The sequence below is a fragment of the Anguilla anguilla genome, chromosome 17 (assembly GCF_013347855.1).
Source record: "Anguilla anguilla isolate fAngAng1 chromosome 17, fAngAng1.pri, whole genome shotgun sequence".
Taxonomy (NCBI): domain Eukaryota; kingdom Metazoa; phylum Chordata; class Actinopteri; order Anguilliformes; family Anguillidae; genus Anguilla; species Anguilla anguilla.
Window position 1 is genome coordinate 31,713,210 of NC_049217.1, and position 14,525 is coordinate 31,727,734.

The 14,525-nt window shown below is 44.2% G+C and overlaps 1 protein-coding gene across 3 annotated transcripts; it reads right to left on the reverse strand.

Moving 5' to 3' along the window:
• Positions 1 to 981: 981 nt before the first annotated feature.
• Positions 982 to 14,122, reverse strand: LOC118216795 (coatomer subunit zeta-1-like). Of its 3 annotated transcripts, none has more exons than XR_004763073.1 (10): positions 13,967 to 14,122; positions 11,764 to 11,832; positions 11,425 to 11,509; positions 10,348 to 10,439; positions 10,161 to 10,216; positions 7,553 to 7,630; positions 6,795 to 6,846; positions 5,115 to 5,232; positions 3,674 to 3,712; positions 982 to 2,589 (listed from the first exon to the last, which is right to left on the reverse strand). XR_004763073.1 is itself a non-coding variant. In XM_035398289.1 (9 exons), exons 1-9 carry the CDS (start codon positions 13,982 to 13,984, stop codon positions 2,542 to 2,544), a joined length of 537 nt encoding a protein of 178 aa, XP_035254180.1. In that variant the 5' UTR covers positions 13,985 to 14,122; the 3' UTR covers positions 982 to 2,541. The 3 variants fall into 3 exon arrangements, 1 of the variants encoding a protein (XP_035254180.1); XR_004763072.1 differs by having other exon boundaries at positions 5,087 to 5,232; XM_035398289.1 differs by lacking the exon at positions 5,115 to 5,232.
• Between the last annotated feature and the right edge of the window lie 403 nt (positions 14,123 to 14,525).

The following is a 14,525-nucleotide window of genomic DNA, read 5'->3' on the forward strand; positions in this document are numbered from 1 at the left end:
GATACATTGTGTGTGTGTGTGTGTGGGGGGGGGGATCTTCTAAATGCCTTATGACTTACTCAGTCCCACCCCCGACCCCCCCCCCCCCACATCCTCCTGCATTATATAAATTCATGATGAAATGAAAGTTCAAATTGACAGAAGGCCCCCTGAAGAAGACAGTCTGCATTGTTTGTTTTACATTGCAATGCGCACCACAGCCCCCAGGGGGCACACGGGTGCAGAATCAGGCCTGTTGACGGGGATGGAGGAGGAAAAAAAAAAGGTTGACCAGCGTCATCAACCCAACCCTAAGAAGTGAATGGGTGTGCTTATAAAAAAGAACAATAATAAATATGAGAGCTTTATTCAGGCATCCAGGCACAGGCGGAGGAGGTTTAGCATTGTTGCCGGTGTTTAAACACTTCAGACTAAAGGCAGATTATAGGGGGGGGGGGGGGGGGGGCGCTCGGTGGGCAACAAGAACCATGTCTGTTTCTGGTTTCCATGCCAACTCCTGGCCTTAATTACTTAATTAGCCCTAACATTTGCTCCACCTGACGTTTTCGCTACATTTCATGATAAACGCATTAACAACTGTTATTGTGTACCTATCTACACAAAATGTCCTCCTGTGATCTAATATACAGATAGACCAGTGTGGGTCTATACAGCCAGTTAGCTCATTTAGCCGGGGTGATTGGTGGAAACAAAATCTTGCATAAAACACCAGCCCTCCAGGACTGGAATTGCCCTCCCCTGATATAGAACAAATTTGTATTATTTCATCTTCTGTACGTTCTGTAAGTTCTTCAACACTGCTTTGCAAACTTCACAGTTTGACAAGGCTTTTTGGGAACTGCAAAGGATGCCTAAAATGTAGTTTGCTTATTATCTTATGTAGTTTAAGTTGGATTATGTACACTAAATATCCTGAGGTTCCTGTTTAAATGTTTACAGATTACAGTTTGTAGTAGAAATAAGACCTTTTCAAAACAGACACAACTGTAAAGACATTATTTATTCTTTTTTCATTACAAAAGGAAGTGCAACTACTGCAAAATATGAGCAACGGTATTGAGACAGAGCTTTGAGTTATTTCCATTTGGAGCAAAAGACAAAAACACAAATGAAGACACGAAGATTAGTCTATTTCAAAAAGCATTGTTGTTCAGGAAAACATTTTCTCATGCTTGGCCAACAAGAGAAGGATAAAAAGCAATATTCACACACCTTTAATCAGTACAATAAAATAGGATAAACATACAGTAAAATTTGCATCAGTTGCTTTTGTATTGCTTTGATATTGTAACAGCAAAAATATGGTTATGCAAAAATGGAACAATATTATTACAATAATATTCCTGTTAAACAAATTCTCCTGTTGACATTTGACAGTTTTATCAATTCTACTTGGGGTTGGTATTTGTTATTTGTTCTTGTCGCTCATTTGATAAATTTTTAATATATATTTCCCTATAATCCACATACAATACATATTTAACGTATATTCCATATTTTGCTCTGACAAATAAATAAACAATAATACATAATTTTAGAATCTTTCTTTTCAAATAAGCACACATAAAATGACATTGCTTCTCATAGGTGTGTTAGAGAGAGAAAATGTAGTGTTAGCCTTCTTTTGTGATCTTTGGTAACAGAGCCATTTGCGCAACGTATTTGTTAATTCCTGAATAATCATCACAGGCAACATTGTGAGTTTTACACTGGGGAAAAATGTAATGAAATTTAGTGTGTTCATTGAAAACAGCGTAAAATATTACTATTTACAGCCGTGCAATTTCGTGTCGCTCACAAATTAAAATTAATAATTTTGTGCCTGTGGCAGCAGCAGTTAACAATCACAGCTGCCTGAAACAGCGTCAGCTCGCAGCTTAAAGCCACTAGTCTGGTGGAAAAAGCCTCATTCAGTGCAACGTATCCAGTCCGGTTAGCTTAGCTTTCCACATAAAACTGTCACGCACATGGGTTGAGTTTCAGCTATATCCGCTCCCTCGTGCGATGACACAATTTTCATTTATTAAGGCTACTTGATGGTCTAAGGGCAGGGACTCAACCCATAACAAACAAAGAATACAATAAGTGTTTTTGACCAACAAAAATCTAAAATTCAGTACATTCTTAGAAATTTCTTTAAACAATGAGGGGAAATGTTTCAAACGTTTGCAAGTTCATAAAAACAACGTGTTCTAGTACGACTTATACGACTGCAATAGAAGAGGGGAAAAGAATGCATAAATATTACCTGCCATATTTGTTACCCTGTTATAGGAAATAAAATACACTGGTACTCCACAAAATCTTCCTCTGTAAAACGTTCTGGAGACTACTCTGATTATATTTCAATACATACAAATATAAACTATTGTACCTTCATAGCAGAAAGCTTACACACTTCTAACAGCTTTCTTACTAGCTTTTAAAGTTGAACTGTAACAAGACTTGTCCCTTACATGTACACACTGTTCCACATATTTAAATATTCACACTGCAATCCACTAGATCTGGGTTCGGCCGTTTCTCCTGTGCCAGACCTCATTATTTCATTATCGACCATTTGATCTGTTCCTTTGCAGACTGCAGAACCTGGAGGAAACACAAACAATATAATCAGCATCTTTGTAAAATATCTGACTGAACTACTTTGCCAAGTCAAAATTAAAGTCAATTATTATATATCATATATCATATATCATATTAGCCATCTTCTGGTCTTATTATTTGGTCAGATGATGATGTATAATATTGCTAGAGACTACAGCTGCTGCTACTACTGTTACTAATAATAATAATAAAAATAATAACAACAGCCATAATAAATAAATAACTGTAATTATTCTACAATAATTTATTTCCTTTCAACTGAATGGACAAACTCTACAGCAAACAGCCAACAGGTGTATCAAAGCACTGTTCACCACATCACTATCGTAAGGCTGAAGGTTAGGACCAGGTGATAGAGATAATTAACGTTAATACCACTGACATTGCTGGTCTGGTCATGGTCTATGGAGGCTACTAACGAGATTAATGCTGGCTAAATTATGATTATTATAAGAAACAAAAGTGAAGAATGGGGATGGGGTGGTTACCGGAGCTGTCTTACACTAATTGGCCACTAGATGGCACCTGGAACAAGACAACTGGAGAGAAAAGTCGTCCGTCCTAGAAGCAGTGTTTCTAATACAGAACGAGCTCGATGTTAAAGATCCTATTGGCTCACATGCGACTCACTATACATACAAATTATAGCGATGATTTGGGGTTAATAATTTCACCATTTCTTTTGACTGGATAATTACAATGATTAAATTAGTGATATGTGATGCACAATTTCACAATTTTTGATTGGGTGTAATTGTCTCCTGTTATAAATACAATACCAACGATGATAAGGAAAGCAACAGATTATTCTCATACGGTTATAAAATGTTTCGGAACACCTTCTTATGCCCCATGGCATCAACATCACACCCCGGCCTTTAGGTTTAAGTTTAATTTAAGTCATTAAAGTCAAATTTGAAATTGGTAAATGAATTGGAAAAAGACCCTGAGATTTTTTAAACTCAAAGCTCAGGCCAGATCTTCAGGTGGCACTAGACATTACGCGGTCTCCCCACAGGAAGTGCATCCTGAGCAGGTGTGTGATGTGAGGAGGGGAGCTCCTTACCTGAGCCACAGTCTGCTCAGAGAGCGGGCCCTCGTCCATCTGCAAGGCAAGAGGAGAGATCAGAGGCCTTAGTCTGAGGCGGACAGCAGACAGGCAGACAGACAGACAGGCAGACAGACAGACAGGCAGCAGACAGGCAGGCAGACAGACAGGCAGACAGACAGACTGACGGGCAGACAGACTGACAGACAGACAGGCGGGCGGACGGACGGACAGGTGGGCAGACAGGCAGACAGACTGACAGACAGCAGACAGACAGACAGAGAGGTCCATGTGGGGTGGTGGACACGTGTGCACCCAGGATGTCATGCAGAACCCACAACACCGTGCACACGCCCATGACACGAAGGAAAGCGTGTTCACTGGCCCTGATGAATTTCAGTTAGTGGGCAAAGTGTTTTCCTGTAGGTTGGTGACCTTAACCGCACGCCACAAAGGGAAGCTGCCTAATTCTATGAAAACAGAGGACGTTTGCACTGGAAAAGCTCCCGTTAGTGCTGCAAATGCAAACTTGATTTATTTCCTTCCCGTCAGCCAATCACATTTTAGAATGATGAAATCGTGACAGATGTGCACGTCGATACAGTCCCAGCCAACCGCAGAGCCCTCGCTTCAGTCCCAGCGGTTGGATCTCACAGGGTGAGGAAGTTTGCTTCCTGTGTTGCATGTTCACAAACGGTGTACCGTCAGAGAGCGGAGACACAGCACTGCTGCACGCACCAGCTCAACAAGCCCAGGTCTGGGGCTGCTGCACGCACCAGCTCAACTAGCCCAGGTCTGGGGCTGCTGCACGCACCAGCTCAACTAGCCCAGGTCTGGGGCTGCTGCACGCACCAGCTCAACTAGCCCAGGTCTGGGGCTGCTGTCTGCATACGAACTGTTAGGAGAAACTGCACGACTGTATGACTGCATGGCTGCACGTCTGCATGACTGGTGCATGCAACCCAGCACACCTGTAGTGAACCAGCATGCGAGTTCATGCATGCACCATGCAACGGCCCATGCATCACTCACACACATGCACATACGCACACGCAGGCATACATATATACACACACACACACACCCTCACAATTTCACCAAGTCTCATTCCAAAACCCGCAGGCTAACACTCAGAACACTGCACACTTTGCACTGCATTCCAAACCGGTCTGATGACTCCTGCTGGTCTGAGATCACTGGTTATCAGGGGTGCTGAGCACCCATAAGGGCCCAGTACTGATCTGGGATCAGAGGGAATTCCGGTCATGGGGTCCAAATGGGGGAAACTGAAGGCAGCCCAGGAGCATTAAGCCGAGCTTCACCAACTGTAAGCGTTACAGAAGCAGCAGCAGCACAGGCTAACGTGCTAACGTGCACAGCGACACACACACACACACCACACACACACACACGTTCCCTCCATGCAGTTACCTGGCCCCGGCCTCTCTCTCTCCCTCACCCTCTCCCTCTCTCCCTCCGTTCTCCGGCTAAGAACCCTGGCTCCTGTCCCCCTGTCCCTCAACATTACCAGTGATGTAATCAAAGAGGACGAAGCCGTAAGCCTGCTCTGAAGCATTCTGGGAGGCAGGGGGGTGGGAATATGGGAATCGAAGAGGAGGGAGAAAAAACAGGCAAGAAAGAAGGGAGGACGGGGAGGGAGGGAGGAAGAAGGACATCATTCAGAAAACCCTCCTGAGCTCTACCAGCCTGCAGCACTGATACTCTCACGGATACTCTCACTGCAGCACTGATACTCTCACTGATACTCTCACTGCACCACTGATACTCACACCGCAGCACTGATACTCTCACTGCACCACTGATACTCTCACTGCACCACTGATACTCACACTGCAGCACTGATACTCTCACTGATACTCTCATTGCACCACTGATACTCTCACTGATACTCACACTGCAGCACTGATACTCTCACTGCAGCACTGACACTCTCACTGACACTCTCACTGACACTGAGTTCCCTCTCATTCTCAGCAGGTTAAATAAAGGAAACCCTCACAGTTTACAGCAGTAAGCAGCACTGGCACAAACCCGGCTGTGGCCCCTAATCACACTAATGAAACACTCTACAGGAACTGCATGTTGGAGCCTCAGAGAAAGAGCCCAGGGTAGTCTTCATTGCGCCACATTAGGATGTGGAATAAAGCCTGGAAGCGTTCATTCTGCACCACTTCCCCCCCGTTCCCCCGCGCTGGTGTCTGATTGGTCGATCGCTAAACCATTACTCAGCGTGAACATGCGGCCACTCGCTGCACACAGATCGAGGTCGGGTGTGCGAGACTGTGATGACCACTGTGATGACTGCATCCTCAGACTGATGTGTCGGGTGTGAGAGACTGTGATGACCACTGTGATGACTGCATCCTCAGACTGATGTGTCGGGTGTGAGAGACTGTGATGACTGCATCCTCAGACTGTGATGACTGCATCCTCAGACTGATGTGTCGGGTGTGAGAGACTGTGATGACTGCATCCTCAGACTGTGATGACTGCATCCTCAGACTGTGATGACTGCATCCTCAGATTGATGTGTCGGGGGTGAGAGACTGTGATGACTGCATCCTCAGACTGATGTGTCGGGTGAGAGACTGTGATGACTGCATCCTCAGACTGATGTGTCAGGTGAGAGACTGTGATGACTGCATCCTCAGACTGATGTGTCGGGTGAGAGACTGTGATGACTGCATCCTCAGACTGATGTGTCGGGTGTGAGAGACTGTGATGACTGCATCCTCAGACTGACATGTCGGGTGTGAGAGACTGTGATGACTGCATCCTCAGACTGATGTGGGATGAGACTGCACTCAGCCAGACACAGAAATGAAGCGAAGAGCAAGTGAGCTTCTTATTCAGCTTAGGCCTCAACTAGACGCTTCATTAATGCATGGAGACAAAATATTACTCAACCTGCTGTCAAATAGTCCAAATATGAAATTACTGAGAATTAATTTGGAACTTATTTTTAATGGATATTACGCTGTAAAGATTGAATTGTCAATAGTGAACCAAACCCTCCCCCAACATTCAGTGATTCAGAGGGAGAGTAGGGAGCATACGTGTGCTTCCTTTAGGAAGGCTCATCCCACAGGTGCTCAAACGCACATTCCAGCTCACTCACCCGATAGTTCACCTTTTGGATGACTTGTTGGGGGTCACTCTCCAAGATCACTCTGAAAGAACAGCACTGTGTATTAGAAAGGGTCTGAGGCAAAGACAAGATAAAGAGCATAACCACATTCACTCACGCTCCAGTGTTCTTCAATCAGTGCATTTATTTCCTGATCTGACAGTTAAAAAATATTTTTGAATTCTAACTCCAGAATACCGCTACATGAAAAAAACAAAACAATGCTGGGTGTTTTAGTTTAAATACAGTGAGCTGAATTAAAAGGCGACTCAAACTGAATTAAGCATGAGTTACTAGTGGAGCTGTAAACCATTCAAAACTAGCTGTACAACACAGGGTGCGATCGGGCGTTAAAACACAGGACACCACGGCCATAAAAGATAAAGACCTGCACTCCCTCCCTCAGTCCCTCAGCGCCAGCCAACCTCAGAGAGCCCCCCCCCCCCCACACACACCCAACCCCTCCATTCAGACTGCTACAGGACAGGATTCCCTCTCTGTCAGAAAAACACAAAGGCAAGTGTGGAATTTGAGCAAGTGTGTGATTAAAAAAAACTAGAAATATTCCTGACTCCTAGGAGATGGTTTTGATACACAGAAGAAGAGCACATGAATCACAGAACACAAGCACACAGGAGAAAGAAAGGCCAGCACTTTTAGGAGTGATTGGCCAACCAGAGTTGTGTACGGACCGTACACTATCCAATCATTCTTCCCGCTCCCTCTTCCTGCCTGTGCGTCAACCTTACCCTCCGTCAATGATCTCGTCCACGACCAAGAAGACCCCGTCCATGTTGTCCAGCAGACACCTCTTCTCCACGTTCTTCCTGGGAGCACGGGGGGGGGGGGGGGGGGGGGGTCGGATCAGTGTTTCATACGGGGGAGGGGTCTGTACCATATAATATAGAGGCCATTACCACAGACAAAACAAGGAGGAAACTGCTCCAAGACCCACAAATCACAAACACACATCTCCAGGGCTGAAGAAGAGGAAAATTACACAAACAGCTTCGATTCTCAATGAATGCACAGAGTGTGTATGTCACTGCTGGCTACCGTATAAGCCATGTAGCGTAATTTGCATAAAAATGCAAGCATACTTTTTGGGGAAAAAAAAGAACATAATCGTACTAACAGAGATACAGAGCTGCAAAAAATACAATACTACTTCTCCCCATCCACCCTTTCTCTGCATCACTGCTGCATTGGTTTCTATGGAAACAGCGAAAGCACCACGAGCCCAGCTTGTCCCTTGCAGGGAGCCCCGAGCCAGCGGACCTCCCTCCCCCCAACTCCTAACGAGCCCTAATGACCCCTAACGAGCCGCTGAGCATGTACCCATCTCCCACACTCTGGGCTGTAATCCCACACCCAGGGCCTTAATCTCACACGCTGGGCTTTAATCCTACACTCTGGGCTTTAATCCCACACTCTGGGCTTTAATCCCACACCCATGGCCTTAATCTCACACGCTGGGCTTTAATCCCACACCCAGGGCCTTAATCTCACACGCTGGGCTTTAATCTCACACCCAGGGATTTAATCCCACACTCTGGGCTTTAATCCCACACCTCAGGGTTTAATCCCACACTCTGGGCTTTAATCCCACACTCTGGGCTTTAATCCCACACTCTGGGCTTTAATCCCACACTCTGGGCTTTAATCCCACTCCCAGGGCTTTAACCCACACTCTGGGCTTTAATCCTACACTCTGGGCTTTAATCCTACACTCTGGGCTTTAATCCCACACTCTGGGCTTTAATCCCACTCCCAGGGCTTTAACCCACACTCTGGGCTTTAATCCTACACTCTGGGCTTTAATCCCACACTCTGGGCTTTAATCCCACACCTCGGGCTTTAATCCCACATCCAGGGCCTTAATCTCACACGCTGGGCTTTAATCCTACACTCTGGGCTTTAATCCCACACCTCGGCCTTTAATCCCACACCTCAGGGTTTAATCCCACACCTCGGCCTTTAATCCCACACACTGGGCTTTAATCCCACACACTGGGCTTTAATCCCACACCTCGGGGTGGCTTTCTGTGCGTACTCAGAGCTGCATTCAATGCTCTGCCACACACGGCCTTTAATGATGTGGTAAATCAGGAAGTGTCAGGTAGAATACACCCTCATTTATGTCACACTACGCATCCATTACAAATATTTATATCATAAATAGCAAATACAGCTGTGGTCATATGTAGTGTTTGGTGACAAATACTGCATGCTTATTATTGTTTGTAGAGTGTATTGTGGTTTTACAAAAATCTAATTTAAACCACAGATTTGCCTGTAATTCATAGTCATTTTATCCTTAGAAATAAAAAGCCAGAAATCACCAGTCGACAAATCATCCTGTTAAAGTATTACAGAGGCTTCAGTAGAACTGCCTTTATTGTCTGTAAATACAGATACATGCCAACAGCACCACTCCATGAATTAACATGCAACTGTGTGTAATTAGCCCTCATTAAATTACTAATTGAGATGACTCAGGTACTGCAGTGCGGTGAATGTTAATGATTATGTTTGACAGGAGGTTTCATGAAGAGGCTAAAGATTCTTGCCTCTGAAGACGCAGGGCACTTGTACTGCCCAAACTGTTCCTACCACAGCACCCCTACTTTAACGTCCTTGCATTGGCCTCCAGTCTATTTTAGAATCCATTTCTAGGTTTTACTTTTTGTTTTTGAAGCTCTTAGTGGGCTGCTCTCTCTCATATCACCGACCTACTCCGCCCTTACAGCACTTCACGGTCACTGTGCTCGTCCGACCGGTAGACTCTGGCTGTTCTGCGGTCGCAGCTCAGACTGGAGCGACCGAGCCTTCTCTCAGCATCAGGTCCGGCCGTCCATCTCTGCTATTACACCTGGACTCACTGCTGCTTGCCTCGGCATCCCCATGTTCTAATGTTTTTTTTTTCTGAGATTTTTTTGTCTGGTGGGTGTTCACTAATTCTATGTATGTGTATTTATTTTGTACAGCACTTCATAAATAAAATGTACACACACTGGAGACCCCAAGCTTGAAATACATGCAGCTTGCCATAAAAACTCACTTCTTATATATTACTGTGTGACTAACTAGCACGCCAATAATTCATCATCAGCAGTCGATTCTCTGTTGAGCAACTGAATCTAATCTATTGGTTTGGCTAACCTTAAATTAAAAAATTAAAGTAGTAACTACAACAAATCTGTTGCAGTTACAACAAAGTTTTAATTAAACTTGTATTTGTGTAAAGTTATTGATGCCTGATCTCGCACTCTGATTGGCTGACAATCATCAAACAGAGCCAATCGGCTTAATGACATTGAGGTTCACAGCAGCGCAAGGTTGTGAAGGAGCACTTACCTCAGAATCTGGCTGAGAGACTCGAACAGACAGTTCAGCACCGCCATCAGCATGAGCTACCAGAGCACACAGGAAGAGGAAATCAGCCTTTTAAAAGTGAAGACTCCAGACGACCAGTCTGCATGGAATCCCTCGCTGTTTTTAACAAACGCTGTTTTTAATAAACTCCACGGATGTGCGGACGTACCTCGTTCTCCTGTGCGCTTCCCACCACATAGAAGAAGACATCGATGCTGCTCTTGTAAACAATAGTCAAGCCTTCCAAAAACGCAATTTCATCTAAACACAGAGATAGACAGAGGAGAGAAAAGTGAATGGTTGATTGTACTGCATTGTGCTGTAGTGCATTGTCAAAAAAAGTATTGAGTAGCTTTAGCGCATTTTAAAGGCCCAAAAGGAGGCCGCAGTTTGCAGAACAGGCTTCCTCTCTTTCATCTGCTGTAATGCTAGCCCAAGCGCTAAAGAGCGGTGAGAACCTGAGCAGGGCTTGACTGGCGGGGCCACATTCTTACTGACACAGAGACAGGTGTGAAAAAGGGCCCACAGCGACAGAACGGAGCACTACCCAGCATGCCTTTGGGCCTTCCAGCAATCCGTGTCATTCATGTCCCCTTCTCTGTCTGTAAAATTTCCGGAATATTCTCTCCGTAACCAAAGCCACGAATACTCATGAATTCATCATTACTTCACTGTGAGCAGTGAGGAGGTCCTTTGGGTAGTGATGAAAAGTTGCCCAGAAACGGGAGTTACTGAAGTGGACTGCCACAAGACACTCGAGAGGTGACCCAAAAAAACACATCTGACACCTCTAATGCAAACACTCCGGCTCCAGATCTCTGGAGGTAAGATGTGCAGAGAAGCTGTTCTCTCGCACATGGAGGAAGGCTTCTGAAAAAAACAGTTTTTTATTTTATATATATGCCTTTCTCCCCCTTTCTCTCTCGATGTCACCATGACGATGTCTCAGGTCAGGCTCGCACAGACATGAGCTGAAGGAAGACACTTGATTTGCAACATGACTGCCAAAAATGATCCTCTATACCAGAGACCGCCACCCAGGCTGAAAGGCATCCAGGGGACCCCCATCAAAAGTATTATGTAAATAAATAAATAAAACAGGTTTATGTTTTGTATAAATGTTCCCAAATCTATGTACTGTATGCTGAAAACCCAGGCTCTATACCATAGAGGTCTGACTAGCCTCATGGCAGGAACAGGGAGCCAGTGTGTACACAGGCCCATGCCAAAGGACAAAAATACTTACTGTCAGCTTTGTACGTTTTGTTGAACACCTTCTTTTCAAAATTCTTCTGTTCCTTCATGGAGGAATATAGCTCTGTGTCATAATACTGAAAGAACAGAAGAAAGATTTAATAAACTGTATGCAAGAAATATATATATGTGTGTGTGTGTGTGTGTGTGTGTGCGCACAGATGGCAAACACTGATACAGACTATGCGCTGCACTGTTATCAAGAGAAAATAAAATCTTGAAGCACTGGAAATAATTCAACACCAAATACAGCAGATTTACTTTGTGTTCATTGTTTTGGGGGTACAGCAGTGAAATTCACAAAGCAAACACTTGAAATGGTGTCCACTACCTTTGACACAAGCCTGTTTCCATCATTGTCCAGAATGAAAACGGCTTTCACTGTGTACAGCGATGGTTCCTGGGAGACAAGTCAAAGAAAATGGGATTAAAGATAAAAAATGATTAATGAAAATAAAAGCACAAACATTCTCAGAAAAAAACAGACAGATTACAAAGTAGGGACAGTGAAGATGATTACCCAAAGTGAATGAATAACCACGTTATTGACATTTATCAGATGCCCTTATACAGGGCAGCTTACACAAATTCACATGTATTTATTATTTTACACAGTATCCACTTATACATCTTAAGTGTCCAAAAAGGGCTGGTGTCTCTGCAGGTTTTTGGTTTAGCCCACCTTATTCACTAATTAGCTAATAATAGGCTTCGATAGGCTGGGGTAAAACAACCTGCACCCACACCGGCCCTTTTCGGATGAGATTGGACACCCCTGTAATAAGTGCCCCACTTGGCAGTCAAACCTGTAAGCTTTGATTACAAGCCCAGTTCTCTGCCCATTATACTACTCTACCAGCCCTCAGCCCAAAAACCAGGGTGACTCTTATTGTTATCAGAATCATTGTTGTTGCGGTTGCAGTTTTATACACAGTGTAAATTCAGTTATTCCAGTGTTAATTTAACTCCAACAGGGACCGCATGTACTACGTAGGATTTCATTTATAACTGGACATTTTACTGTGTAACGATGGCTAAAAAATAGATACGGTTGTTCAGACTGTTCCGGGTGAGCTCTGCTCCTCTCTCTCTCTCGGCGGCAGTTGTGTCGCCCCGAGCCAAAGTTCTGTTATGCACTGACTGCCACAGTCTGAGAGCCGGAGTGTATCACAGAACTTGGGCCCGGAACACGGGAAAGCACGGCCTGCGGCGGCACCAGCTGGTCCGGCCGGGACCGCATGCAGCCACTGCAGAAGGTTGGGAGGGTTACTGTGGAGGCTGAACCATCATCCATCTTTCGAATTCCTTTTTCGGTTCGGCCTATGTCCCTGCATCCCAGGAATATTCTCATCATTATAAAGAAAAATCATAATCTTATATCCCATAGAGCACTTTACGACAGAGGTGTTTCCTCAGACGACTGCAGGACACAGGCGTGTCTGAGCACAGTAAGGTAAGACAGCGCTTTTGGACTTGAATAGACAGTGTCAATCATTACTAGTCTCTCCCGACGAAACACGAGCATTTGTTAAAAATGTCACCGTGATTATTACTGTAATATATTTTTTAGTTAGTAGTGGAAGTTTAAAGGAGTTTTGATTTTTGGCTCCTGAATCTCACCAGGAGTTTTGACATTTAATGTCGCGACACAGCGATATGTGCAATATGCGATTTTGTAACACCTACACATTTTGACTGCAAACCAAGCCGCCACCAACTCATTTTAAGGCAGAGAAATTATTTCATTCTACCTTGTTTTACATAAACTGTGCCTTATAGGTAGCCTATAGTTTATCGATAAGGAATGTCATAAAAGAAATGACTGAGAACCAATATTAAACCTTTGGAAAATCATGTTAAAGTGACAGTGAGTCTTGTTGAATTAGCCAAGTATTCTGTGGCTAGCTACTATGGTGCATAAAACACATCTAAGGTTAGTTCAGACAAGACAGCGAAACGACGTGGCAGAGCAATTCACCACTCGGTCGTAATTACCTATCCACGTGATTTTGACACATTTAAAGTTGACACAGTTGTTGTCACAGTGATAACTCAGTAATCGATGATTTTCGTAATAAGAGGCATGATTGTTTCTACTTTTATTGAAGGTCCAACTATTCAAGGCTTATACCCCAAACCAGTTCAACGTATAAGCTGACAGACTTTGTTTGGCACCCAGCTGGATTGCAATAATGAGTGCTGAATATCGGGTTTACCGAGGCATTTTAATTAAAAAATGAAGGCAATAGTATATCTGCGAGTAAAGATTGTAGAAACAGCTGCGCCCTATTACTACAGTAACTGTACGGTCATTTGCACTGATGTTGCTAGCAAGCTAACTACTTAGCTAGCTGGTAACAGCTTCCTACCATATATTACATCTCTCAGTAATATAAACCCTGAAAATGATTCAATGAACGCGGTATTGCTATTTCACCGCAAAGGCGAGGCCCGTCGTTAAGTTTGCAACGAATCTGATTGAAAACAAAAAAACGAAAGAATAAAGCGTTAAATATCTTCAAAGGTTTTCCTACCAAAGCCACAGAGTCCATGGTGGTGTTCAGTGTTGACGTGGACAGTCTGAGCTGTCATTTTAATAGACTTCGCAGATCCCTTTGCCTCACAGGTAGGCGGGTCCTCTGAGCAGTGTGTCAGCTTTCACGAAACTACGAGTAGCGAATCTGCCATGTTGGCTCTGAATGGACAGCTTTAGCTCGCCTTCCTGTGTAAGAGCCAAAATGGTTTCAGATGCTTGTCAACCACTCTGGTTGTATGCGAAAGCATAAGATAGTTTCCTGTCCTAATGATGCCTCATAATACTGTGTCACAGTCTGTGACTTAAGTGGGGATGAGTAACACTGATATCTAAGCGCTTATGCTGACCGTATTTGTTTGCAAGAATTGTCTTTGATTCTGTGACATGGCCACTTCCCTCAGATAGTCTGGGATATCTTCAGCTTAAAATAGCTAAAAATACATCGATACTAGTATCGATCGGAAGCACTTCATGGTACTGGAAGACAGTTTTATGCCGTATCCCAGGCGAAGGAAACTGCGAGCAATGGTTTACTAGGAACGTTCAGGCTGCTGGTG

What these genes read in the sequence shown, in the direction of transcription:
- LOC118216795 (XM_035398289.1), bottom strand. An exon ending in TCTCTCAGCCAGATTCTGAG is followed by an intron (nt 7,631 to 10,160) that starts GTAAGTGCTCCT and finishes CCGTGCTCCCAG; the next exon opens with GAAGAACGTGGAGAAGAGGT. An exon ending in GACGAGATCATTGACGGAGG is followed by an intron (nt 6,847 to 7,552) that starts GTAAGGTTGACG and finishes CTGTTCTTTCAG; the next exon opens with AGTGATCTTGGAGAGTGACC.